The sequence below is a fragment of the Salvelinus sp. IW2-2015 genome, linkage group LG2 (assembly GCF_002910315.2).
Source record: "Salvelinus sp. IW2-2015 linkage group LG2, ASM291031v2, whole genome shotgun sequence".
NCBI lineage: Eukaryota > Metazoa > Chordata > Actinopteri > Salmoniformes > Salmonidae > Salvelinus > Salvelinus sp. IW2-2015.
In genome coordinates, this window is record NC_036839.1 from 5,610,090 (window position 1) to 5,636,512 (window position 26,423).

Below are 26,423 nucleotides of genomic sequence, written 5' to 3' on the forward strand. Positions count from 1 at the left end.
ACCACTATTGTTTTCACTATATATGCTACCTCTTGGTGGTGTTAATCAGAAACACAATGTCAACTTTCACTGCTATTCAGACTGCACACAGCTGTAAGTTTTGATGAAAAATGGTGAAACCTCGAAATTGCCAACCCTGGAAGCATGTGTTTCAGACATAAGGAAGTGGATGGCAGATTGTTTTTTGTTTTAAACAGAGATGCTAGTTCTAGGTCCCAAGAAGCAAATAGATCTGCTGTCAGATCTGAAAATGAATCTTGATGGTTGTGCAGTCGTCTCAAATCAAACTGTGAAGGACCTCGGCGTTACTCTGTACCCTGATCTCTTCCATTCGACGAACATATCAAAAATATTTTGTCACTTCAAGACTAGACTACTACAATGCTCTACTCTCCAGCTACCCGGATAAGGCACTAAATAAACTTCAGCTAGTGCTAAATATGGCTGCTAGAATCTTGATTAGAACCCCAAAATTTGATCATATTACCCCAGTGCTAGCCTCCCTACACTGGCTCTCTTTTGAGGCTAGGGCTGATTTCAAGGTTTTACTGCTAACCTACAAAGCACTACATGGACTTGCTCCTACCTCGCCAATTGGTTCTGCCGCACATACCAACACGTACGATATGGTCACAAGATGCAGGTCTCCTTCTTGTTCCTAGAATTTCTAAGCAAACAGCTGGAGGCAGGGCTATCTCCTAAACAGCAAACATTTTATGGAATGATCTGCCAATCCATGTGACAGTGGCAGACTTGGTCTCAACCTTTAAGTCTTTACTGAAAACGAATCTCTTCATTAGGTCCTATGATTGAGTGTAGTCTGGCCCAGGGGTGCAAGGTCGAACGGCAAGGCACTGGAGTGACGAACCACCCTTGCTGTTTCACAAGGTCCTTTGCTGTTGTTCTGGGATTGATTTGCACTTTTCGGACCAAAGTACGTTCATCTCTAGGAGACAGAGACGGCTGCGTGGTCCCATGGTGTTTATACTTGTGTACAATTGTTTATACAGATGAACGTGGTACCTTCAGGCATTTGGAAATTGCTCCCAAGGATGAACCAGACATGTGGAGGTCTACAAAAAAAATTCTGAGGTCTTGGCTGATTTCTTTTGATTTTCGCATGATGTCAAGCAAAGAGGCACTGAGTTTGAAGGTAGGCCTTGAACTATATCCACAGGTACACCTCCAATTGACAAAAATTATGTCAATTAGCCTATCAGAAACTTCTAAAGCAGTGACATAATTTTCTGGAATTTCCCAATCTATTTAAAGGCACAATCAACTTAGTGTATGTAAACTTCTGACCCCCTGGAATTGTGATACAGTGAAATAATCTGTCTGTAAACAATTATGTTGGGGAAAACAACACAAAACAATGCATCTGTCACTGTGAAATCCACACGCTGCTTATCAAGTTCACATAACTGCACTGGGAGTCTGTGCATGGGTTTGTCAAGCTGTGTGAGCCTCTCTAGGATGAGCGATAAGAGGCGACACTTGGAACACATGCTGGTTATTTATCACAGCTTAAACTATTGATCAATGCAAACAGTGGACAGTAAATGGGTTATTCGGGATGGGGAGGCTTTTACAAACAAAGAGAATGCAGAGCAAGCACGAAAAGCTTGCGTGAGCAAACCCAACTGGAAAACAGAATGAGGCTTGTATCCAGTATGTATGTATGTGCCAGAGTGCATAATGGTTTGTGTGTGTGTGTGTTTGATTCCATGCCATTAGACTTACGCATGAAGCACACAGCTGTTGAGAACAGTTTAACAGTTTTTTGTTTTGTTTTACAAAACTAACCTGAACATTCTGAAGAATAAAATAACGGTACACCACACTCCTCATATAAACAGCTCCAGCAGTGCAATCTGAGAGACTTGGTGGGAATGCCATGGGTGTATTAATTAGTGCACACTGTAGCAAAATGTTTTGCAAACAGACAAATTCACATTAGTCTCTCCCGGGTTCAGCCCGTTTGATTCCTTTTGGTCCCTAGTGTCACCCCATGTCTCACTTCTAATTGCCAGCAGCTAATTTGAGTGGAGACCGTTCACTAGTGAATGCATGCTAAGCGAATGGTTACATAAAGTCAACAAGCACATATTTTATTAAGTGCTTTGTGACAAGTAAGCCTCTGAACACTTAGCATGGGATATCTCAACACTCCCTCATCAGCAAATAGATCCCAGCCATGAGGTCATTTTCCTTGAAGTACTGTACAATAGTCCCACACGGCCAACAGGGCTTACTCAGAAAGTGTACACTATTACATATTTATAAGCTTATCCAGATTACATGTATAAGTATAACAATTACAGTACTATAATTCTACTATTTGATAACGTACTTAGTCTAAAGACACATTTTTTTATATAAAACATGAGCAGTCTTGAAAGGTCCAATCAAAAAAATGACTTCCCCCTTCCAGTAATCTTTTGATAAATACTTCCAAAGAGATTCACGGAAAGTTTAGTCAAAATGTTGTGACACTGTTGCTTGTTGAGTTACCATAGTGATCAACATTAAAAAGAGGTTAGGGAGTTGGATGCCTTTACCCTCATTCTCTGATCCAAATGTCTCATTTGCGACAGGGCTTAATTTTTATGCGTTTTTAAGGAATCTTTTTGTGAAGGGAACAGTCCTATCTTGGCCATCAAAACAACTGCAGAGGTAGAGCATCTGGAGTTACTGTGCTGAGTTAGGGGGTCACTGGACGCCTTCTCTAACCCTACTAAGCCCAAACTCATAAATCACCTTTCCTCCTTCACAGTCCCCAGAACAGTTTGAGCTCCTTGGACTTGACCCGTTTCTACACAGGCCGGCATTTCATTGCAGCCAGCATGAAAGTGCAGTCTTAGTGCTACAAAGATTTGTATTGATTTTTATTTAACCCTTATTATACCAGGTAAGTTGACTGAGAACACATTCTCATTTACAGAGGGTCCCTGTAAACTATTTGGCCAGCGTTATCTCAGCCGGTGACAGGCAAGGTTCAGCGTCTCTCATCCATTTAGCCTCAGAAGTACAAAGTACGGTCTACTGTACCAGTCTTACTTAGCGAGGCCGGTCAAGACAGGTTGATGTTGTGATAAAAATGTATAATAGACCACGGAGAAATACTTTCACTTGTCACAATGAACATGAATTTGATCACTTAGATGAGTGCAGCAACTCAATGAGCACAGTATTAAGCCAATCATACCATGGCAATTATATCTTCAACAGTGGAACATAATACTTGAAATGGTGCCTCGTAGGTCTATTTCACCTAGAGTATATCATCTGGATTTCTATAGTGGTTAGGTGATCAATCTCTTGCCTCAAATGACTTCTGTTTGACAGTAAGTGCTTTGTTTGGCCTTTTCCCACTCCTCTCATGAGTTCTCTAAAAACGATCCTATGTTGCGTCAGTATCGCACGCACGCACGCACGCACACACTCACACAAAAGCACTCACACACACACAGGATCTCACTCTGTTAGGTCTTAGTTTTTTTGTCTTTTTGGCCTCTCTCTTTTTTGGTCAGTCGAACATTTCACAGTCTCCAGGGACCAGTCAGTACCGTTGAAGAGCTTTGCTCTCAAACTGAGTCATGTACTAAAAATAAGAAGTCCAATGCTCAAGTTTATTAGAAAGTCTAATAAAATGTTTATTTCCCCCGTTCCCAGATGAAACACAAAGTTAAGTAAAACAAAACAAAAAAAACACTAACAGCTTGATAAGTACATTCCATATTCAAAAACTGGAACATGTGTGTTTGAGGCAGTGGTTCCAGAAGTGAATTTACATTGCATGATGAATTCCTTTCCTTGCTGAGGAATTGGTTTTAACTGTCATTATATACACACTGCCAGCTTGGACTTGTGTAAACATCAGCATGGTGAGTGAATGTCTGTATTGGGGGATATAGTGAAGTAATATAAACATATGGTGGCTCTTTCAAAAGTCATTGTGGACCTGACTTGATTTATTGATAATCTATGTCCCAAGATATTCATACACATTTACTTAATAAAATGATGAGTTTAACTTTTTCAATGAAAAACATATTCTGTAACTGTTCCAGAAATGTTACATTACAAACACTGGATGGAGTCCGCAACTCAACCAGAGAAAAAAACACACAAAAAAAAAAACACTATGTAGCACCAGTAGGAAATATCATGCAGCACATTGATTTGCTTTCTTTCTTTTTGTGATATACACTACTTCAATACTTATTTTGATCAAATCCTGTCTGTGGAATCCAGTGCAGCCACCTCTCCTTTGGTTCAGCTTCTCTTTGGCCATTTTTGTTGATTTTCCTCAGAATCTCCTCAGTAGACGTATATGTTGACAGTGAATCAATGTCCTCCTACGTTTTTATTGCGGCAATGACTCCTTGGTTGACAGGTGCTGTCAGTGAAAAGCAGGAAAGAAGACAGACATGATTTTTAAACAAAAACAATTCTCCCTGCATTTCATTTATCTTGTTCTGAGGGCAGGCATGCCTCAACGGCAGAAACACATGTGTTTGGTTTAGGGTTAGGCATGAAATGTGACAAGTAATCCCAATTGGCTAAGGTTAGGGTTTGGGTTAAGTTTTGAAAATAAATGTTATTGGTGAAGGTTAGGGATTGTGGTAAGATTCCAAAGAGCAACTTTGAATATGGCAAATCATATACTAAGTAACTTTGTTACGCCCCCGTTCTACCGCCAACCTACCACCTAGGGAGCCTTTTCTTCTCTTTCCTTTTATTCTCACTCGTCGCTGTGAACGCCTCCCGCTGTTTGCACGGCTTTCATCCAACCAATCCCATGCCTTCTGCCCTCGAGGCAGAGCTACCCTCAGGACAAGATTGAAGGAAAACTCCACTGAGCATTTATTTACACATACAGAATATTTGCAATAACATGTCTGTCCCTGAGTAATACATTTGAGACGATGGATTGACAGATGGAACATCCACCTCTGATAAGGTGTATACTACTGTACATTATCCTCTGTTTACCCACCCATATGTTCCACTGTTGGCAACCTGTCATGCTTAGTTAAGTCCCAATAAACGTATCTGACTAAAAGCAGATGGGTGACAACGGAACAGCTAGATTGCTATATAAATATACACACACCAATGATTAAATAGATGGACATATCGACAAATAGACGGACTGGCAAGCAGGCAGACACCGGTGACTAGATATAATGCTTGTACAAATAGACAGACTAGATGGATGAATGGACAGATAGATGGTCAGGCACTGGCACGACAGACAGACATACAGACACAAACACACACACACAGAGACAGATATGATGACTAGTGAGACCCACCTGCTTTTCCACAGGCCTTCTCACACTCCTCGTGAGTTTCGAAGCGATTCTGGTTGCCGCCACAGCCTCCGTACCAGAAGCGTGTGCAGTTCTTGCTAAGGGGGTCGTAGTGCCACTTGAGAACAAACTTTGTGCAGGTGCCTTCCTCTTTGGGGAGCTGACAAACTTCCACTCCTGTCAAGGCCGCTGTGAGGGAGGAGAGCATAGGCAGGCCAATGAATGTGTGACATACGGGAATCAACTGCATCAGTTGATCCAATCGGAAATGAATTGCAACATAATGGAGGTGAATATGGTGAATATGATCGACAACTTGAGAGAAGGAACTCCCTACCACAAGCCATTCCTCCTTCAAACTCAAGATCTTGGATATAGTTTACAGTACTATAGATCATAATATGAACTCTTTGCCAGACACAAAGGGGCTCATTGTTTGTAGAGTGAACACAGAAGAAATTGTGTTACGCAATGCATATAACCTGCTACAGTGTAGATTTTGTATCAGAGTTTTCCACAGCACTGGGCAAGAGGACTGAATTGAAATCATGCTTGAGTTGAGAGGGTTTCCTGCCTGAAACCTAAACATGTTGCTTGAGGAGGAAGTGACTTCAATGTCAGCTGACGCGCAAAGCATTTGGATGACGTATTGAACAGCATTATATGTGAGGCAGGTTTTTTCCACCGTAGCCTGAGAATAGGCAACGCTTTCTATGAAGCTCATATGCAAAATGCATTATACATGTACTCATAATGCACTAAGATAGAGTAATAATGCATTATAATCACAGTTATAGACACACGACGACTGATAATAATGTATATCAGTACTCCTAATATATTATGAGTATAACCATAATCACTTATAATGTACAGCAACATAGTGCTTCATAATTGTAACACACTTTTCCCTCCAGGATCATACAGCATTATAATTATAATGACAGTGTGATGCATTTCAAACTTTTTTGTAAATGAGCAGCACATCAACATTATAAACGCATCAGCTAAATTCCATACATTTTTTTAAAATATACTGTAGGATTTAAGCGAGATTTGGTCTCATACAAATTTTGCCATGGGGGAAGTGAGTAACTTTTGCGTTTAAAAGCACGTTTTTTGCAATTCTACACATTTTGCCATGACTTATGCCATGTTCATATGATATCTCTATATGAGTGACACAAAATCAATGGGGGCCCCCTGGAGGTCAGGGCCCCTGAGCACATGCCCTACGTGCCCGTTCTATAATTTGATGATGATTACCTGGCTAAAATACCTTACCCAGCATCTAAAAAGCTGACATGGGCTAATTGAGTGACTGACATAAGTGGAAAACTGCTGATGGTCCACCAAATGTCTAAATTGCACCTAGTGTATTCTACTTTTTTAACTCTCAACAGTAAGTTGAGACCCCGTAGTCTGCGTATAGGAAGAGGCGACTTTTTGAATCAAGAAGAGTGGGAAATAACGAAGCGCTTTGTGTTGTGTCATCATGAAATGTGTATAAAGTTTCACTTTCCTGAAAGCAGACAATGACCACTTTATAATTGTACAGGAACAGTTTATGGCGCATTATATCTGTCTGCCGTAGACATTTCATCACTTAACCTAAAGCAATCAAAGGTGACTTTATAGGGGCTTATAAGCGGAGCCTCGCCATTCACCAGCTTTTCAAGCTTAATAATGTCAAAATATGTTCGTAACTCAACAAATATGATGTGTCGATTAGTAACTATGGTCATTTACTGCCGTCACAGCTGGTACGTACTTCCAAAAAAGGTCGAAATAAGAAGTTACATGCAACTGAAAAATTCCTCTTTAGCACCTCCAATGTATTGAGCTGTTGTAGACTTACAACCTGTTGCTTGTAAACTTTTATTTAGACCTTTTTTGGAAGTACATACCGGCTGGTCTAAATATATGTGTCATGACAGTGCTATGACCATATTATGACACGTTATGTCAGCTGTTATGGCATCCTTTGACTCTCTATGTCCCCTATCCTCCAGGCCGGCTCGGTCCTCCCCTCCTGCTCCGTGGCTCGACACTTCTTGCGAGCTCACAGAACAGGGCTCCGGGCGAGCGAGCGGAAATGGAGAAAACTCGCCTCCCTGCGGACCTGGCATCCTTTCACTCCTCCTCTCTACATTCTCCTCTTCTGTCTCTGCTGCTAAAGCCACTTTCTACCACTCTAAATCCAAGCATCTGCCTCTAACCCTAGGAAGCTCTTTGCCACCTTCTCCTCCCTCCTGAATCCTCCCCCCCCCCCCCCTCCTCCCTCTCTGCGGATGACTTCGTCAACCATTTTGAAAAGAAGGTCGACGACATCCGATCCTCGTTTGCTAAGTCAAACGACACCGCTGGTTCTGCTCACACTGCCCTACCCTGTGCTTTGACCTCTTTCTCCCCTCTCTCCCAGATGAAATCTCGCGTCTTGGACGGCCGGCCGCCCAACAACCTGCCCGCTTGACCCTATCCCCTCCTCTCTTCTCCAGACCATTTCCGGAGACCTTCTTCCCTACCTCACCTCGCTCATCAACTCATCCTTGACCGCTGGCTACGTCCCTTCCGCCTTCAAGAGAGCGAGAGTTGCACCCCTTCTGAAAAAACCTACACTCGATCCCTCTGATGTCAACAACTACAGACCAGTATCCCTTCTTTCTTTTCTCTCCAAAACTCTTGAACGTGCCGTCCTTGCCAGCTCTCCTGCTATCTCTCTCAGAATGACCTTCTTGATCCAAATCAGTCAGGTTCAAGACTAGTCATTCACACTGAGACTGCTCTTCTCTGTGTCACGGAGGCGCTCCGCACTGCTAAAGCTAACTCTCTCTCCTCTGCTCTCATCCTTCTAGACCTATCGGCTGCCTTTGATACTGTGAACCATCAGATCCTCCTCTCCACCCTCTCCGAGTGGGCATCTCCGGCGCGGCCCACGCTTGGATTGCGTCCTACCTGACAGGTCGCTCCTACCAGGTGGCGTGGCGAGAATCTGTCTCCGCACCACGTGCTCTCACCACTGGGTCCCCAGGGCTCTGTTCTAGGCCCTCTCCTATTCTCGCTATACACCAAGTCACTTGGCTCTTTCATATCCTCACATGGTCTCTCCTATCATTGCTATGCAGACGACACACAATTAATCTTCTCCTTTCCCAATTCTGATAACCAGGTGGCGAATCGCATCTCTGCATGTCTGGCAGACATATCAGTGTGGATGACGGATCACCACCTCAAGCTGAACCTCGGCAAGACGGAGCTGCTCTTCCTCCCGGGGAAGGACTGCCCGTTCCATGATCTTGCCATCACGCTTGACAACTCCATTGTGTCCTCCTCCCAGAGCGCTAGGAACCTTGGCGTGATCCTGGACAACACCCTGTCGTTCTCAACCAACATCAAGGCGGTGACCCGTCCTGTAGGTTCATGCTCTACAACATTCGCAGAGTACGACCCTGCCTCACACAGGAAGCGGCGGAGGTCCTAATCCAGGCACTTGTCATCTCCCGTCTGGATTACTGCAACTCGCTGTTGGCTGGGCTCCCTGCCTGTGCGATTAAACCCCTACAACTCATCCAGAACGCCGCAGCCCGTCTGGTGTTCAACCTTCCCAAGTTCTCTCACGTCACCCCGCTCCTCGCCTCTCTCCATGGCTTCCAGTTGAAGCTCGCATCCGCTACAAGACCATGGTGCTTGCCTACGGAGCTGTGAGGGGAACGGCACCTCCGTACCTTCAGGCTCTGATCAGGCCCTACACCCAAACAAGGGCACTGCGTTCATCCACCTCTGGCCTGCTCGCCTCCCTACCTCTGAGGAAGTACAGCTCCCGCTCAGCGCAGTCAAAACTGTTCGCTGCTCTGGCACCCCAATGGTGGAACAAACTCCCCCACGACGCCAGGTCAGCGGAATCAATCACCACCTTCCGGAGACACCTGAAACCCCACCTCTTTAAGGAATACCTAGGATAGGATAAAGTAATCCTTCTAACCCCCCCCCCCCCCCCTTAGAGTTAGATGCACTATTGTAAAGTGGCTGTTCCACTGGACATCATAAGGTGAATGCACCAACTTGTAAGTCGCTCTGGATAAGAGCGTCTGCTAAATGACTTAAATGTAAATGTAATGGTTATGACTGTGTCACAACATGTTATGATGCAGCGTGTAGAGTGTTACCTCATTTTCATATTTCGGATAGGCCTAATTTGGGTGGCTACTGGCTATGTGTCTAATGATAAGCAGCTGTAACACCACACTGCCTTTAGTATTATAAGATGAAGATGTAACATATTCTGGCAAATTCATTATGATATTTGTGAGGAAGAACAGAGCTACCCGGCCTGCAACGAGCACTCTGCAGGCAGAACAAGCTTTCCCTCCGATAATGCAACCTCCTGTAGCGGGTATGATTTTGCTGGCTCTAGACTCCAGAGAAGTGACATGATGTATCCCTAGTTGATGTTGTCCGCTAACATGAATGATTTTCATCTCCAAATGCAGGTGTAAAACGCATCACCATTTATGTCTGTAATGGCAGGTTACATTTGCTCTGCGATTGTGCGCGCATGTCACAAGTTTTGTACCACTCCTTTTTGGGGGTTGAGGGTCAAAAAGTTTGCAAAACACTAGGATAGATGATAGTGGCAACAAATTGATATAGTAATGGTGGGCTACATTATTTCTTACAATCTTCTATTTTGACTAGAATTGTGCTGCTGTAAATAAGTGCATCATTTATTCCAGTTCAGAATAGTTTAGCAAAATACATTACTCATCAGATTCCGCTGCTTTCCCCTCTTCTTGTAATAATTGCTCAATGATGAGTCTGTGACCGCAGTTGAGAATCTTTTTTGGGGGGGGGGTGTCCTTTTTTTTTGTTTGAGCACTTGCCCCCCAAAAGGTCTGTGCACTGCCCTGTATAATGCTGTATAATGCATTATGCATAGGGACTTCATAGAAAGTGTTACCAATAGGGTAATTTACCAATAGCTGGAAGGATCTCAGTCTTGGGCTGCTGCTCCACTTGTTGCTGAGGCTCTGCTGTCAAACAGGGAAAAACACAAGAGTTTCTAAACTCAAGCAACGACCTTTTACAAACTGATCTACGACATCCTGAACACTTTAATTGTATGCTCCGTCATAGAACTCTTTTTATACTGTGATGTAATAGATGTTATAGGTAACAATATATACACTTAACATGGTTAGCTTATCAGCTAGCTAACCAGGTAACCTAAATTGCATCCTGTATCATGACATTAGCTTACAGGGCTGCTTACGACAACTGTTATCAAGCGAATGACAGTCTATGATTGGCTACTTAGTTAGTTAGTCAAATTAGACCAGACAGGTGCAAACAGCCTCGGCAAGCTTTCGGAAAACCTGGCAACAAGGACCACTCACCTGACCTCACGCAGTGTTTTAAGCACTGGGCCTCAGTCTCGAACCTATTGACATTGCCGTCACAACCACCATACCAGAACTGGGTACAGATGCCGTTCTTTCTGTCAAAGAACCACTTAGCCTGACAGTCTTTGCACGCCATTCCAAAGTTATAGTTAAGAGAGCATGGGTGTGCGAGCTCGTTAGCAAGACCAGTCACGAGAGGGTTGAGAGAGAGGAGAGATGTATACGCGTGGGTAAGATGAACATCACTCACCTAAAAGCATATTTGAGTTACTGTCAGCTTGTTGTCTGCCATGACTAAACAGTAAGTCATGAATATGTAATGGTATTGTTACTGGCTTGGAAGTGAAATGTGAAAACAGAACATTTGATAAGGTAATCAAATGTATCTCATTGCTGGATAAATTAAACTCATGAAAACTCAGAGCAAAAATATATTAGTCGGACTATTGCATATCACGGCAGCTCTACATCTATCAATGTCAGTCGTTTTGAACAAGGAGTGTAGAACAGGCATAGATTGTAAAGTAGCATAGGTTTGTATTGGTGAATTGTCGATATGAAATCAGCTGCTTCTCCCTAAACCATGTTGCTATCAGAGTTAATACATGTTAATGTTAGTACATTTTAGTAATTGAGTTGTTCTGTGGATGTGTGGTCCCCATGTTCTGCAGCGAAACCCCCATCTGTACCTAATCCCGGTGGGCCAATTCCACAACTACTACTCGGTAATGCTGAGAAAGTACATGAATTCAACCACAGTCTTTGGATGCAAGCGCACCCGTCGAAGCCACCCTACTGCAAAGTCCTTCCTGCTTTGCACATTACACAGTGATAGTATATCTTATTAACATAGCATTATCATTGCATGGTATTGCAATAATATGACTGGCTTCAATCAAGACCAATTATGTAGATACAGGTAACTGCCAAAATAAAGGAAACACCAACATAAATTGTCTCAATAGGCATTGGGCCACCACGAGCTACCAAAACAGCTTCAATGCGCCTTGGCATAGATTCTGGAACTCTATTGGACGGATGCGACACCATTCTTCAACAACAAATGCAATAATTTGGTGTTTTGTTGATGGTGGTGGAAAACGCTGTTTTAGGCGCCGCTCCAGAATCTCCCATAGGCCTAAGTGTTCAATTGGGTTGATCTGGTGACTGAGACAGCCATGGCATATGGTTTACATCATTTTCATGCTCATCAAACCATTTAGTGACCACTCGTGCCCTGTGAAATGGGACATTGTCATCCTGGAAGAGACCACTCCCATCAGAATAGAAATGATTCACCATAGGTTGAAGGTGATTACTCAGAATGGCTGTGTGTTTATTGGCATTTACCTTGCACTCTAAGGTGTTGAGTGGATCTAAACTATGCCAGGAATATGCCCCTGACACCATAACAGAGCCACCAGAACCCTCATTTACTCAAGTGTTTCCTTTATTTTGGCAGTTACCTGTATGTATATCATATACACTGTATATATAATATGTACATATACTGTAAGTACATCAGGAAAATATACAGTTGAAGTCGGAAGATTACATACACTTAGGTTGGAGTCATTGAAACCCGTTTTCAACCAATCCACAAATTTCTTGTTAACAAACTATAGTTTTGGCTGGTCGGTTGGGACATCTACTTTGTGCATTACACAAGTAATTTTTCCAACAATTGTTTACAGACAGATTATTTCACTGTATCACAATTCCAGTGGTTCAGAAGTTTACATACACTAAGTTGACTGTGCCTTTAAACAGCTTGGAAAATTCCAGAAAATTATGTCATGGCTTTAGAAGCTTCTGATAGGCTTATTGACATCATTTGAGTCAATTGGAGGTGTACCTGTGGATGTATTTCAAGGCCTAACTTCAAACTCAGTGCCTCTTTGCTTGACATCTTGGGAAAATCAAAAGAAATCAGCCAAGACCTCAGAAAACATTGTAGACCTCCACAAGTCTGGTTCATCCAAATGGACAATGACCCCAAGCAGTCTTCCAAAGTTGTGGCAAAATGGCTTAAGGACAACAAAGTCAAGGTATTGGAGTGGCCATCACAAAGTCCTGACCTCAATCCTATAGAAAATGTGTGGGCAGAACTGAAAAAGTGTGTGCGAGCAAGTAGGCCAACAAAACCTGACTCAGTTACATCAGCTCTGTCAGGAGGAATGGGCCAAAATTCACCCAACTTTTTGTGGGAAGCTTGTGGAAGTTTACCCGAAACGTTTGACCAAGTTAAACAATTTAAAGGCAATGCTACCAAATACTAATTGAGTGTATGTAAACTTCTGACCCACTGGGAATGTGATGAAATAAATACAAGCTGAAATAAATCATTCTTTCTACGATTATTCTGACATTTCACATTCTAAAAATACAGTGGTGATCCTAACTGACCTAAAACAGGGATTTTTTACTCAGATTAAATGCAGGAATTGTGAAAAACTGAGTTTAAATGTATTTGGCTAAGGTGTATGTAAACTTCTCACTTCAACTGTATATGATTTTTTTTTAAATGAGCAGTCACTATGACAACTATAGTAGTTATATTTCTGAGTTCTCAGAGTTACCCGAATCTCAGAGGCAGCCCCCTTCAAAAACTCCCTGATTCACTGGTTCAGGAGATTAACTAATCTCTTAGCTATTCCCACAGTATGCTCTCTACCATAAGGGAGAGCGTGCAGTGGCCTCACTCCAAGGCTCAACATGTGAGCAATAAATCTTCATCAATGGAGTTATTTTCCACAAATACTTTTTCTGTCTCTCACCGTAAAAGCTACAGGAGCTATAATAATAGTTAGGAGATTGTATTTCAGTGGACAGTTCAGTTGTTTATTAAGTAATAATTTCCTCCATGCCCAATATTTTTGGCAGCATCACTTACTATCTGGGGCAGAAATACTGCTCTTTTTTTTTTTTTACAGAAAACTGCCCTTTTCGTCCTCATGCTAGCTAGCAGTAGCCACGGCAGCCATTTCGAAATGGCAGTGTCAGCCAATCAGCTCCTTTCTTGTTCATCCCAACGTGCCATTCCAAAATGTCTGCTGTGGCTACTGCTAGCGATCATGACTCCACAGTGTCTAATGTAACCATGATGGCGTTCCGATCCCAGTGCAACTCAGTGTAAACAAGTGTAATGGTAGGGTTGGTTTCTTCTAGCAAGGGCGGACTGTGACCAGATTTATTTTTCCTTGAGGCCCCCATTATTAACCACATAAGGAGCATTTTGTGCTAAAAAGTTAGATGGGCCAACTTGGCTAAAAACTGACCAGCCTATTTAGCATGATGGCCAGTTGGCTCCTTCTGAATATAGATTAAAAAGGCACATTTTTTAAAGGCCCACTCTGTGATATTTACACCCATGTTTTTTTTTATTTGAATAAATTATATAAGAGTGGGCTTTTAACTTGAAAATCATTGTGCATTACGTGTGAAAAGCTTTTGTGTGTTGAAGAGTGATTGTTGGATTTGTTGGAGTAACAACAATGCTGCCAATGCAAATGAAAACATAATGAATCCCATGAGAGACCATTAGCTAGAATCAAAGGCAATCTCTGAACCAGGCAAACCAAGGGGCGGTTTCTCATAAGTAGAAGCTGGCTCTTTTTGAGTTCAAGTGGAAAGTTCCAATGGGCCAATTCAAATTAGCCTCAATGCCTAATAAATCTGGTAATTGTTTGAAGAAAACATGGTTTGAATCATGCCAACCCTCGCTCACACATGCCAACCCTCGCCAACCCTCGCACACGGACATGCACGCACATATACACATGTTTGTTCTACTGTCCTTGTGGTGACCAAACAATTGATTTTCCCTAAACCATAGCCCCAAACCCCTAATCCTAAACCTAATCCCTAAACCCTAACCCTAATTCTAACCCTAAACCTAACACTTAAGCCTAAAATAGCCTTTTTCCCTTGTGGGGACCAGCAAAATGTCCCCACTTGTCCGAATTGTCCTTGTTGTTCCTGAGGACTTTGGTCCATACAAGGATAGTAAAACCAAAAGCACACACAAACACACATAGACAGGTGTCACTCACCAATCTCTGGTTTGTCCAGTGGTGTAGTGGCCATGATACCTGTCACCTCCATGGAGGCAGTGACCTTATGCTCTGCTGCTGCTTCTGTCCAATCAGATATTACATAATAATGGTCAGTGGATTCAGTTATACAGATATTTATGGATGTTGTGTGACTAGTCTGCCACCAGGTGGCATGTATTGTTTTGCCTTGCACAAAAAAAGCATTCCAATAAAATATATGAAAGAAAGATGGTTTTCCGAAACAGGAAAACCACCTTTATCATTGCTTGGATGTTCCACAACATGAAACACAATACTAATTTAATTATCACAATAACAATAATTTAGATATTTTATCATGCCGATATAGGCCTACTTACTGTACAGTATACACATTTCTATCAATTGCTCAGGCAAAACTGTCATTAACAATGATCTTCAGGTTGACATTACCATTGCAGGGGGAAAACGGGTAAAACCTAAGCAGACCAGACAATCGCTGTGGTGTGTATCATGGACTTACTGGTGGTCATAATGCCTTTGTGGGTGGCCGCAACGTGGCCCTGGGCGGTGTGTGTGGTCACCACGGCGTGGTAGGTCTGGGCGCTCTCCAGGCCGCCAACAGTGAGCTCCGTGCCCGTCACATTTCTCCTCAACACCAGTGTGTTGTCACGCAGGCGCGTCACCACCACCTTAAAGTAGGCCATGTGCTTGGGGTCCGGGCTGGCCCAGCGCAGGGTCAGGCTGCTGGAAGTGACGTTGGCTACGTGCAACTCGTCTGAGTCTTGGTCTAGGGATAAAACATATTGACACACACGCAGACATAAAACACACACACATATATAACATACACACATACAGGCATTAAAAAAACACACAGATAAAAACATACACATTCACAAATGATTAGTCTTTGAACCACCACGGGAGACAAAACATGACTGGTATTGATTTATTGAACTTGTGGTAAACCCTGCTATTTAAACCCTGCTATAATTTTTATTTAATGTACCGTTGTGCTTTCTTGGATGGACTGCCTGGTGGTTTTCGTGATTTTGATGTTTCCTATGCAGAGTGGAAATTATTGACACATGTTATATAGGATTCTACCAACACATAAAGTTATCTATATAGCGATTTACATGACAAACATGATAAACAATTTAGTAACTATACACGTGATAAACATGATCTGAATACTCACTCTTGGCTGTGGTGTGACTTGGGGAAGGGGAACTTGGGGAATGGCTGGTCACTCTGGTACCAGTGACAGTTTTTGGAGACTTCAGGGGACATGTAGAAAGCGTTCTCAACTGCAGACACGAGAGGAAAAGGAAAATGTTCACATACAGTATCAACCTGACAAAAAGGCCATTAAAGGTGTTTGTAAGGGGTTTCCACAATTAAAACCAGAACGACAATCAATGTGTCCACAAGTATGTGCATTCAATCTAATTATTGAATTTGCTTTGTCTATGAAAAACCTGTTTTCAGTGAATACAAGATGAACATAAATCAAAACAGATACTCATTAGACAGCAACATTGTAAAATAATGCACTCACTGCTGAGATACTTGGGCAGCAGTTGGCCAAAGTTCTGAATGTTCTTGTCGTAGAAGTGCGTGGTGCTGGTCAGCCTCTTGAAGAAGACGTCGGACGGCTCACTGGCCATGCGCGTCAGCACGCGGGTGTCCCCAGCACCCAGCTTCTCGCCCACACCCAGGATGACCAAGAAATAGCCCTTACACTTGGCCTCGGTGGCCACAGCAACCAGCCGCTCCTCATCCTGCTCCACGGGGCCTGTCACAAACAACATCAGAACCTTGAGGTCTCGCTGGTGGGGTGCTTTCTCAAACACCTGCTCCACCGTGTGCTCGATGGCCACTGCCAGCGCCCGCCCACCCTCCAGTTGGGGCGTCTTCTCAAGCAGGAAGTTGCGGATGTCCTGGGCCGAGCGGTGGTCAGTCAGGCCCACATCCACAAGGATGGGTGAGCCGCTGCTGTTGCGCATGAACTCGTAGGGCGCATGCTGGATTACGGCCACGCGGGCGTGGTGGATGGATGCCACGGGGTCCGACGAGACTTCCAGCTGCTCTACGATGTGTGCAACGTAGCGTTTCATCTCAGTGAAGACGGTGGGGTCGGTGGTCTCGGAGCTGTCCATGACAAAGGCCATGTCAATGTCCACATCGGTGGTGGAGGCCCTCCTGTCTCGTGACTGCTGAGGGGGGGCATAGTCACACATTTGGTCCGGGGCGCAGGAGTCTGGAGAACAAAGGAACACATCAATGGGCTCAGGCATTTTGGCTTGTTATGGTTTTCATTATGTCCCACTGGATTTGTTTAGAAAGCAATTTCTCTGCAACTGCCAATGGTAGGCAATGTGCATCCAATTAGCTTACAATAGAATTACTATGATCAGAAGGAAAGTGTGGGAAAATCAGTAACACCATTAAAAATAAATAGTGTTCCATAACAAATGTAGAACACAAGAATGCACAATGTCTTGGTTGTTGCATAGAAATTCAAATAACAGTTCATTGCAGAATGTGTGTGAAGTTAGCCTCTAAGGATATGAGAAAAGCTCTTACCCAGGCAGATGTGGCAGTTCATGACCTTTTGGATAGCTGAGTTGTACTGTGCACTTCCGGGATTGGGCAGCACAATCACCTGACCCAGTGCGGACCCAGTGCTGTTCATCTGACACAAAGAGAGGAGATAACAACATGTCAAAAACATGTTCAGGTCAGCTGACAAGACATCTCTGTAAATTCATTTTTAAGTGTTGTATACTACTTTCAGGTACCATTTCAATATCTATACTACCACATTGCATTCAGAATACATAGCCTCATTCTACAGTATGCTGGTATAAACTTGCTTTGTGTTATGGTGACAGAGCCTATTTTTCTGCCTCTTGTCTGCTCTTTAATCTGCTTTACATTACCTTCAGAGCTCTGGTGAGCTGGCCATCCTCTTTGTTGGTCAGGAACACTGAGGCAATGCCGGAGTCATAGAGGCGTAGGGCGGCTGCGCTTACCGCCCGCTGATCCTTCACTGGCCCATTAACAAAGAAGATGGCCACCTTCCTCATGAGGAAGCCGCTGCGCACCCTCTTGAAGGTGTTCTGCGCCAAGAAGTTCATGGCTGTCTCCAGGCTACGCTGTTTGCGCGTCTGTAATGCCTGGAGGCCCTCCACATGCTGCACCAGTGCGCGCCGCTTCAGCCCGTCTGCAAAGCGGATTTCGGTGGTCACTTCATTGTTGTAGAGGGTGAGGGCCACTCGGGCGCCGCGCGGGCAGTTGCTCTCGGAGATGGTGATGTTGCTAACCAGGCGGAGCACGGCGTCACGCATGTTGTTGAAGGCAGGCCTACCCACGCTATCGGAGGTGTCCAGGGCGAAGGCCAGCTCGGTAGGGTAGAGTGGGCACTCCTGCTGACCATAGCAGCAAGCTAAGAATAAAATGAAAAAGAAAACAGGTTTTGGCGCATTAATACTCCTATGTCAAGTGTATGAGTGCCAGAGCAGGAGGGGGAGGTGGGTTATGCAGTGTGCATCTAAGGTGGTTTTACACGACATACGATTGGAGGGTGACATTAAAGTGGGGGGTCCTGGCCGCCCTTTTAGGCACCAATGAATCAGTTAAATAAGGTATATTACATGCTAATCAGTGTAAGCATTTTATACTTACGACAGTTGTCTCTGATTTTCTTTACCAAGTCACATTGCTGAGGAGAAAAGGAACAATTTAAAACTGATGTTAAGACATTATTTATATTCCACACATGTAAACTTTGGTCAAATTTCCTATACAAAATGTTTTCTGTCTGATAAATGGACTCCCACCACAACGCCAGGTCCTCTTGGTCCTTTCTCGCCCTGTGGGAAGACAAACATCAGAGTTGAACAACAGACGGACACAGCTGGAAGGAGACAAAGCAATAGGCTACACTCTCAGGCCTGGCACCGCTCTAGATAACAACACCATTATTTGTGTCAATTACATAAATAATGAACGGATTGTATTGACGTTATAAACAATACATATTCTACTTGGAAAACCTCCAAAGACTGTAAATGTTACAGAAGTATACTTATGGTTATTTATAATGTGACATGCTGTACAGTGCAATCAGAAAGTATTCAGACCGCATCCCCTTTTCCACATTTGTTACATTACAGCCTTATTCTAAAATGGATTAAATGGAAAGAAATCCTCATCAATCTACACACAATGACCTATAATGACAAAGCAAAAACAGGTTTTCAGAAATTCTTGCAAATGTATTAAAAACAGAAATACTTTATTTACATAAGTATTCAGACCCTATGCTATGAGAATTCAAATTGAGCTCAGGTGCATCCTGTTTCCATTGATCATCCTTGAGATGTTTCTACAACTTTTTTGGAGTCCACCTGTGGTAAATTCAATTGATTGGATCGACCCGTATCACTCACGTCTGTAGTCATGAAGTGCTTTGAAAGGCTGGTCATGGCTCACATCAACACCATTATCCCTGAAACCATAGACCCACTCCAATTTGCATACCGACCCAACAGATCCATAGATGACGCATTCTCTATTGCACTCAACACTGCCCTTTCTCTCCTGGACAAAAGGAACACCTACGTGAGAATGCTATTCATTGACTACAGCTCAGCGTTCAACACCATAGTGCCCTCAAAGCTCATTACTAAACTAAGGACCCTGGGACTAAAGACCTCCCTCTGCAAATGAATCCTGAACTTCCTGACGGGCCGCCCCCAGGTGCTAAGGGTAGATAACAACACATCTCACGCTGATCCTCAACACGGGGGCCCCCCAGGGGTGCGTGCTCAGTCCCCTCCTGTACTTCCTGTTCACCCATGACTGCATGGCCAAGCACAACCTCCAACGCCATCATCAAGTTTGCCGACGACACAACAGTGGTAGGTTTGATCACCGACAACGATAAGACAGGCTATAGGGACAACCTCTCCCTCAACGTGATCAAGACAAAGGAGATGATCGTGGACTACAAGAAAAGGTGGGCCGAGCACTCCCCCCATTCTCATTGACAGGGCTGTAGTGGAGCAGGTTGAGAGCTTCAAGTTCCTTGGTGTCCACATCACCAACAAACTGTCATGGTTCAAACACACCAAGACAGTCATGAAGAGGGCACGACAATGCCTATTTCCCCTCAGGAGACTGAAACGATTTGGAATGGGTCCCTATATCCTCAAAAAGTTCTACAGCTGCACCATCAAGAGCATCCTGAATGGTTGCATCCCCGTCTGGTATGGCAACTGAGGCAAAGCTTCCTGCCATCCAGGAACTCTATACCAGACGGTGTCAGAGGAAGGCCATAAAAATGCCAAATACTCCAGCCACCCTAGTCATAGACTGTTCTCTATGCTACCGCACGGCAAGCGTTACCGGAGCGCCAAGTCTAGGTCCAAGAGGCTTCTTAACAGCTTCTACCCCCAAGCCATAAGACTCCTGAACAGCTAACCAAATGGCTACCCAGACTATTTGCAATGACCCCCCAACCCATTTTTATGCTGTTGTTACTCTCTGTTTATTATATATGCATAGTCACTTTACCTCTACCTACATGTACATATTACCTCAATTACCTCGACTGACCTGTGTCATCGCACATTACTTCAGTTTATTTAGTAAATACTTTCTTAACACTTATCTTAAAACTGCATTGTTGGTTAAGGGCTTGTAAGTAAGCATATCACTTTAAGGTCTACATCTGTTGTATTCTGCGCATGTGACAAATACAATTTGATTTGATTCGATTTTGACAAGTCTCTGAATGTCCTTGAGTGGCTCAGCCAGAGCCCAGACTTGAACCCAATCGAACATCTCTGGAGAGACCTGAAAATAGCTGCGCAGCGACGCTCCCCATCCAACCTGACAGAGCTTGAAAGGATCTGCAGAGTAGAAGGGGAGAAACTCCCCAAACACAGGTTTGCCAAGCTTGTAGCATCATACCCAAAGAAGACTCAAGGCTGTAATCACTGCCAACGGGGATTCAACAAAGTACTTAGTAAAGGGTCGTAATACTTATGTAATTTAAAATTTGTACAATTATTTTTCAAAATTATTTTTTACATTATTTTATTAGACTACTAACTAGTCTTAGACTATTAGTCATGACGATGAATTCATCTTTATGCAGTTATGGACTATTGTACAGAGCAAAGGAGAGAATAAGTTTATAGGTCTCTCTGGGTTGTGAACACATGGTGCTAGTTTCCTGGACCCAGATTAAGCCTAGTATTGGACTAAAAGGCATTCTAAATGGAGAATGTCGATTGAACGTGCTTTTCAGTCCAGGACCAGGATTAATCTGGGTACGCGAAAGGGATCCATGATGTACAGTTAAGTCAGTGCTTACATAAGGCCCGGTGTATCCAACCTCTCCCTTCTGACCTGGAGTACCAATTTCTCCTGAAACACCCTATAAGAGCAATACAACAGCATAAAAAGTTAGATTTACAACATCATTGTGTACGATTACATTCCAAACATACACATAATTTACCCACACCGTACACATATGGTACACTCTCCCCGGATATTTTTACATTCACATCTTGGTCATTTAACAAACGTTCTCATCCAGAGCAATTTACAGTCTGTGCAGTCAACTAAGGTAGGTCAAACAAACACATATCAGTGGTTGTTTTAGTTATAATAGCAGTTTTAAGAAACTCCCAGCGCACACAGCACTCATAATCCCAGTCTCCCACCCCAGCAAAAATATTCACCCTCTGGCCACGGTTTCCTATGGGTCCTGGTCCGCCATTGGTTCCGCCATCACCTGCCGCTCCCTATATGGTGACAGAAACATCAGTGTGGGAACCGTCACAGGGAACAATAAGACAGACACCGTGGTCATGTTAATTTGGCAAGAAACTGAAGAAAATGGCTCGAAACGGGAAGGTACCATGTGAACTTGTCTAATAAGAAATGATCGTTGTCATTTTCCAGTGCAAAACAGTTTGCTACGGTGTGCCCTAGTGAACACAGCCCTTGTGTCAAAAGTGACTAATTCAAGAGAGCCCATATTACAGGTCATATTACAACCTGAGATTGTTTGAGTGAAAAGGAGCTCTATTCTTAATTTGAACAATTCTTGAGTTGAACTGAATAAAATGTGACAGTGATTATGTTCTTGACATTACCTTTGGTCCTGGGAATCCTGGGAAGCCCTCATCACCCTGTAAGGAAGACCCTTGTCTGTTAATTTGAGCATATATGGCCATTTAAGATATCATGCAAGCTCATTATAACATAGAACAGTGATTGATTGATTGATTTTGTTGGATATTTAAAAGTAGTAGGCTGCTCCAGACAACATTACATACAACACGATTACATTAATTCTTTAGGTGCAGATTGGACAGCTTGGACTGAACAGATGGATATGAGGGACAAACAGTACAAACAGTTGCAAATTGTATTGTGTCAAATGTAGGATTATTTACCTTTCTTCCTTTGGGCCCTGCGATTCCAAATCCATCTCGACCATCTTCGCCCTGTAAGAAGAGGATACTGTGCTTACTGCAATTTGAAAGATGGCACAGTATTGTCTACTGACCCAATCTTATAGTTAAAAGTACCATGTGCGTTGAACTAACACTGAACAATGTCACTGTAAGTACAGCTGACCTGGGTTCAAATAGTATTCAAAATCATCAAATACTTTCACTGTGCTTGATTGAGCCTGCCTGGGGCAACATAAGTAATGAAATGGTCCCGAAAGTGCCTACCCTGCCCATATGGCACTCCAGGCATGCACAAGAAAAGAATGGGGACAGAACTCACAGAATGGGGACAGATCACGTAAGAAGCCAATGAAACGAGATAGAATGTTTGGTATTAGGGAGACCTTCAGTTGAGAGATTAAAGACACACACTCCAGATTCTGAGGAGTGAGAGGAGCTCAGAGACATAAATCCTGCTGCTCCTTGAACTGGCCGTGACTGTGAAATCCAGATTACCATCAGAAGGCCTAGGAGCCTGGAGCTCGTCTAAGGTTGAGTCCAGATTCTCTACCCGTCTCCTGAAGTGTGTACTATCCCTTTAACATTGGTGGAAACTCCCTCCTGCCAATGTGCATTGCTTACACCAATCCAATGCTTAAATCTATGGTTGGGAGTGTGCAAGTGCACACTTCAGGAGAAAGGTAGAGAATTTGGAGGAAATCAAAGTGTCACACTGCTCTAAGCCTAAATTCATATGAACACCATTCCACAGGGCTACAAATGAAACAATACATCTCATAAATGTATCAATTTCATAGGATAAGAAGGGTAAGAAGATAATTCCAACTGCAATAACATCAATATGATTTATTACACTTGTGTATTTTTATTGTATCCATCTCAATGTATGTTGATCTCATGTAATCTACAATCTGATTAATAGTCAGTTGGTTAACCTTCCCTAGGTTCCAGTTGTGTTGAGCTGACAGGATGTGACGTAATGACTTACAGGCTCACCACGAGGTCCCAGAGGTCCCACGATGCCATTGGGTCCGGGCTCTCCTGGCTCACCCTATAAAGAAAGATACAGAGATACAGCCAGAGAGAGAGAGATAGTACACAGGGAGAGATATAAAAAGAAAGAGAGAGGAGAGATGGAAGAGAGAGAAAGAGAGAGAGAGCACATTCCTTCTGAGTCGTGCAGAGATTTCATCTAGATTTACACACGGTCCTGGATGTTTTGTTAGGGAGCATTCTATGTTGACTCTAATAGGCTGTGTACGTGTGTCCAGTAACAGGAGAGTGGGAGGCTTAGGCCAATGTGATTATAATGTAAACTAAACAAGGCCCGGGATGACTGAAGCATTAGCTAGACTAGAGCGATGCCAATGATGATCAGTTAAGTTCAGTACCTTGCGACCGAGAGGTCCTCTCCTGCCATTGTTTCCGGGGGGTCCCTGGGCTCCTCCTGGGCCCTGGAATGAAACATTTAAAAATCTGAGAAATCTTATCACCATTGACCCCATGACACTGTCATCTAAGAAGTTACATCGATGCTGAAGCAATGCCTGTTGTCGTACAGTGCCTTCGAAAAATATTCAGACCCTTTGACTTTTTCCACAATTTGTTTTGTTACAGCGTTATTCTAAAGTTGATTGGAAAAAACTTCTCATCAATCTACACACAAAACCCCATAATGACAAAGTGAAAAGAGGTTTTTAGACATTTTAGCAAATGTATTAAATATTTAAAAAACTGAAATATCACATTTATATAAGTATTCAGACCCGCTATGAGACTCGAAATTGAGCTCAGGTGCATCCTGTTTCCATTGACCATCCTTGAGATGTATATACAACTTGACTGGAGTCCACCTGTGGTAAATTCAATTGAATAGACATGATTTGGAAAGGCACACACCTGTCTATATAAGGTCTCACAGTTGACAGTGCATGCCAGAGCAAAAACCAAGCTATGAGGTTGAAGGAATTGTCCATATAGCTCAGAGACAAGATTGTGTTGAGGCACATATCTGGGGAAGGGAACCATAAAATGTATGCAGCATTGAAGGTCTCCAAGAACGCAGTGGCCTTCCATCATTCTTAAATGGAAGAAGTTTGAAACCATCAAGACCAAGAACCCGATTGTCACTGACAGAGCTCTAGAGTTAATTTGTGGAGATGGGAGAAACTTCCAGAAGGACAACCATCTCTGCAGCACTCCACCAATAGGGCCTTCTTGGTAGAGTGGCCAGATGTAAGCCACTCCTCAGTAAAAGGCACATAACAGACCACTTGGAGTTTGCCAAAAGGCACCTAAAGACTCTCAGACCATGAGGAACAAGATTCTCTGTTCTGATTAATCCAAGATTGAACTCTTTGGCCTGAATGCCTAGCGTCACGTCTGGAGGAAATCTGGCACCATCCCTACAGTGAAGCATGGTGGTGGCAGCATCCTGCTGTGGGGAGGATTTTTAGTGGCATGAACTGGGAGACTAGTTAGGATTGAGGCAAAGATGAACGGAGCAAAGTATAGAAAGATCCTTGATGAAAACCTGCTCAGACTTGGACGAAGGTTGTCAACAGGACCTTGACCCTAAGCACACAGCCAAGACAATGCAGGAGCGGCTTCGGGAAAATCCTCTGAATGTCCTTTAGCGACCCAGCCAAAGCCTGGATTTGAACCCGATCTAACATCTCTGGAGAGACCTGAAAATAGCTGTGCAGTAACGCTCCCCATCCAACCTGACAGAGCTTGAGAGGATCTGCAGAGAAGAATGAGAGAAACTCCCCAAATACAGGTGTGCCAAGCTTGTAGCGTCATACCCAAGAAGACTTGAGGCTGTAATCGCTGCCAAAGGTGCTTCAACAAAGTACTGAGTAAAGGATCAGATTTTTTTTTTTTTATACATGCGCAAAAATTCATAATAGCCTGTTTTTGCTTTGTCATTATGGGGCATTGTGTGTAGATTTATGAGGGAAAGAATGTTTGAATAATTTTTAGAACAAGGCCGTAACGTAACAAAATGTGAAAAAAATCAAGGGGTCTGCATACTTTCCAAATGCACCCCACATGTGAAATGAGTGCCAGCTGGGAGGTATTCATTTTGTCTGTGTTTCCTAGAGAACATGTGTTGCTTCTTTCCGACCGCAAGTTGTTTGTGTTTACTACTATTCACAATTAGATGCCTTTTCATCAAGTCATATGGTGATGTGCAGTACAGCTCAAAGTCCGAACTTAAAATGTGTCAACATACAAACTTCTTATATCAAAGAGGACTAAAACCCTATGGTAATTCATCACTCTGTGGCACAATGAAACCCCAATTTCTCCCCAATTTCGTTGTTTCCAATTGGTAGTTTCAGTCTTGTTCCATCGCTGCAACTCCCGTAGGGACTCGGGAGAGGAGAAGGTCGAGAGCCATGTGTCCTCCAAAACATGACCTAGCCAAGCCGCACTGCTTCTTGACACACTGCTCGCTTAACCCGCACCAATGTGTCATACACACATGAATCGCTAGAGCACGATGGGACAAGGACATCCCAGCCGGCTAAACCCTCCCCTAACCCGGACGCCGCTGGTCCAATTGTGTGCCGCCTCATGGGTCTCCCGGTCGCGGCCGGCTGCGACACAGCCCGGGATCGAACCTGGGTCTGTAGTGACGCCTCAAGCACTGCGATGCAGTGCCTTAGACCGCTGCTCCACTTGGGAGGCCACTTTGAAACAATTAGGTCAAAGATGAATGGGTAGATAGATATACAATCTACATTAACGAGAACCAACGTTTTCGGCACCAATCCTTTTAGAAGCGTTATGTCTTGATACACAGTAGAGACTAAGGTCTTAACATACTGCAGAACCTGCCATTATGCCAATATCAGAGGTGTGCCACATTTAAAATGGCTCTGGTAGTTCCCTTACCCTTGGTCCAGGGTTCCCGTCCTCACCTCTGGTTCCAGGTGCACCAATTGGTCCAGCTTGGCCCTAAATAGGACAAAGCATAATAAACACGCATCTAAATCAGAAACTCGTCTCCTGTTGAATCAAAGTGATGAATGGATTTGGTGGTTTTAAAAAAAAGGTCTTTAGTTACAATGTGAGTGTGATTTGAATCTGAAGTACAATTGCCTGTTGGACTTAGTTCAGCCACCTAGCTCCAGTATAGACATGGCTACTATGAAAGCCCAC

General features: G+C 43.5%; 1 protein-coding gene across 9 annotated transcripts in view; it reads right to left on the minus strand.

Annotated features, from left to right (window-relative positions):
* Positions 1-3,628: 3,628 nt before the first annotated feature.
* The window catches only part of col6a3 (collagen, type VI, alpha 3), a 71,381-nt gene continuing 48,586 nt past the window's right edge, over positions 3,629-26,423 (minus strand). For 5 of the 9 annotated variants that reach the window (XM_024000837.2, XM_070446792.1, XM_024000880.2 and 2 more), the window contains 20 exons: positions 26,157-26,219; positions 23,648-23,710; positions 23,245-23,307; positions 22,236-22,286; positions 21,933-21,968; positions 21,516-21,578; positions 21,143-21,205; positions 18,600-18,632; positions 18,445-18,481; positions 17,700-18,205; positions 17,344-17,452; positions 16,316-17,017; positions 15,956-16,064; positions 15,764-15,816; positions 15,275-15,541; positions 14,770-14,853; positions 10,292-10,348; positions 5,322-5,507; positions 4,712-4,828; positions 3,629-4,402 (listed from right to left, as the gene is read on the minus strand). In XM_024000837.2, the coding sequence (XP_023856605.1) occupies positions 4,362-4,402; positions 4,712-4,828; positions 5,322-5,507; positions 10,292-10,348; positions 14,770-14,853; positions 15,275-15,541; positions 15,764-15,816; positions 15,956-16,064; positions 16,316-17,017; positions 17,344-17,452; positions 17,700-18,205; positions 18,445-18,481; positions 18,600-18,632; positions 21,143-21,205; positions 21,516-21,578; positions 21,933-21,968; positions 22,236-22,286; positions 23,245-23,307; positions 23,648-23,710; positions 26,157-26,219 (2,703 nt within the window). In that variant the 3' untranslated portion in view covers positions 3,629-4,361. The remainder of the gene's footprint in view (positions 4,403-4,711; positions 4,829-5,321; positions 5,508-10,291; positions 10,349-14,769; positions 14,854-15,274; positions 15,542-15,763; positions 15,817-15,955; positions 16,065-16,315; positions 17,018-17,343; positions 17,453-17,699; positions 18,206-18,444; positions 18,482-18,599; positions 18,633-21,142; positions 21,206-21,515; positions 21,579-21,932; positions 21,969-22,235; positions 22,287-23,244; positions 23,308-23,647; positions 23,711-26,156; positions 26,220-26,423) is intronic. The other 4 variants (XM_070446772.1, XM_070446769.1, XM_070446777.1 and 1 more) reach the window with 4 other exon arrangements.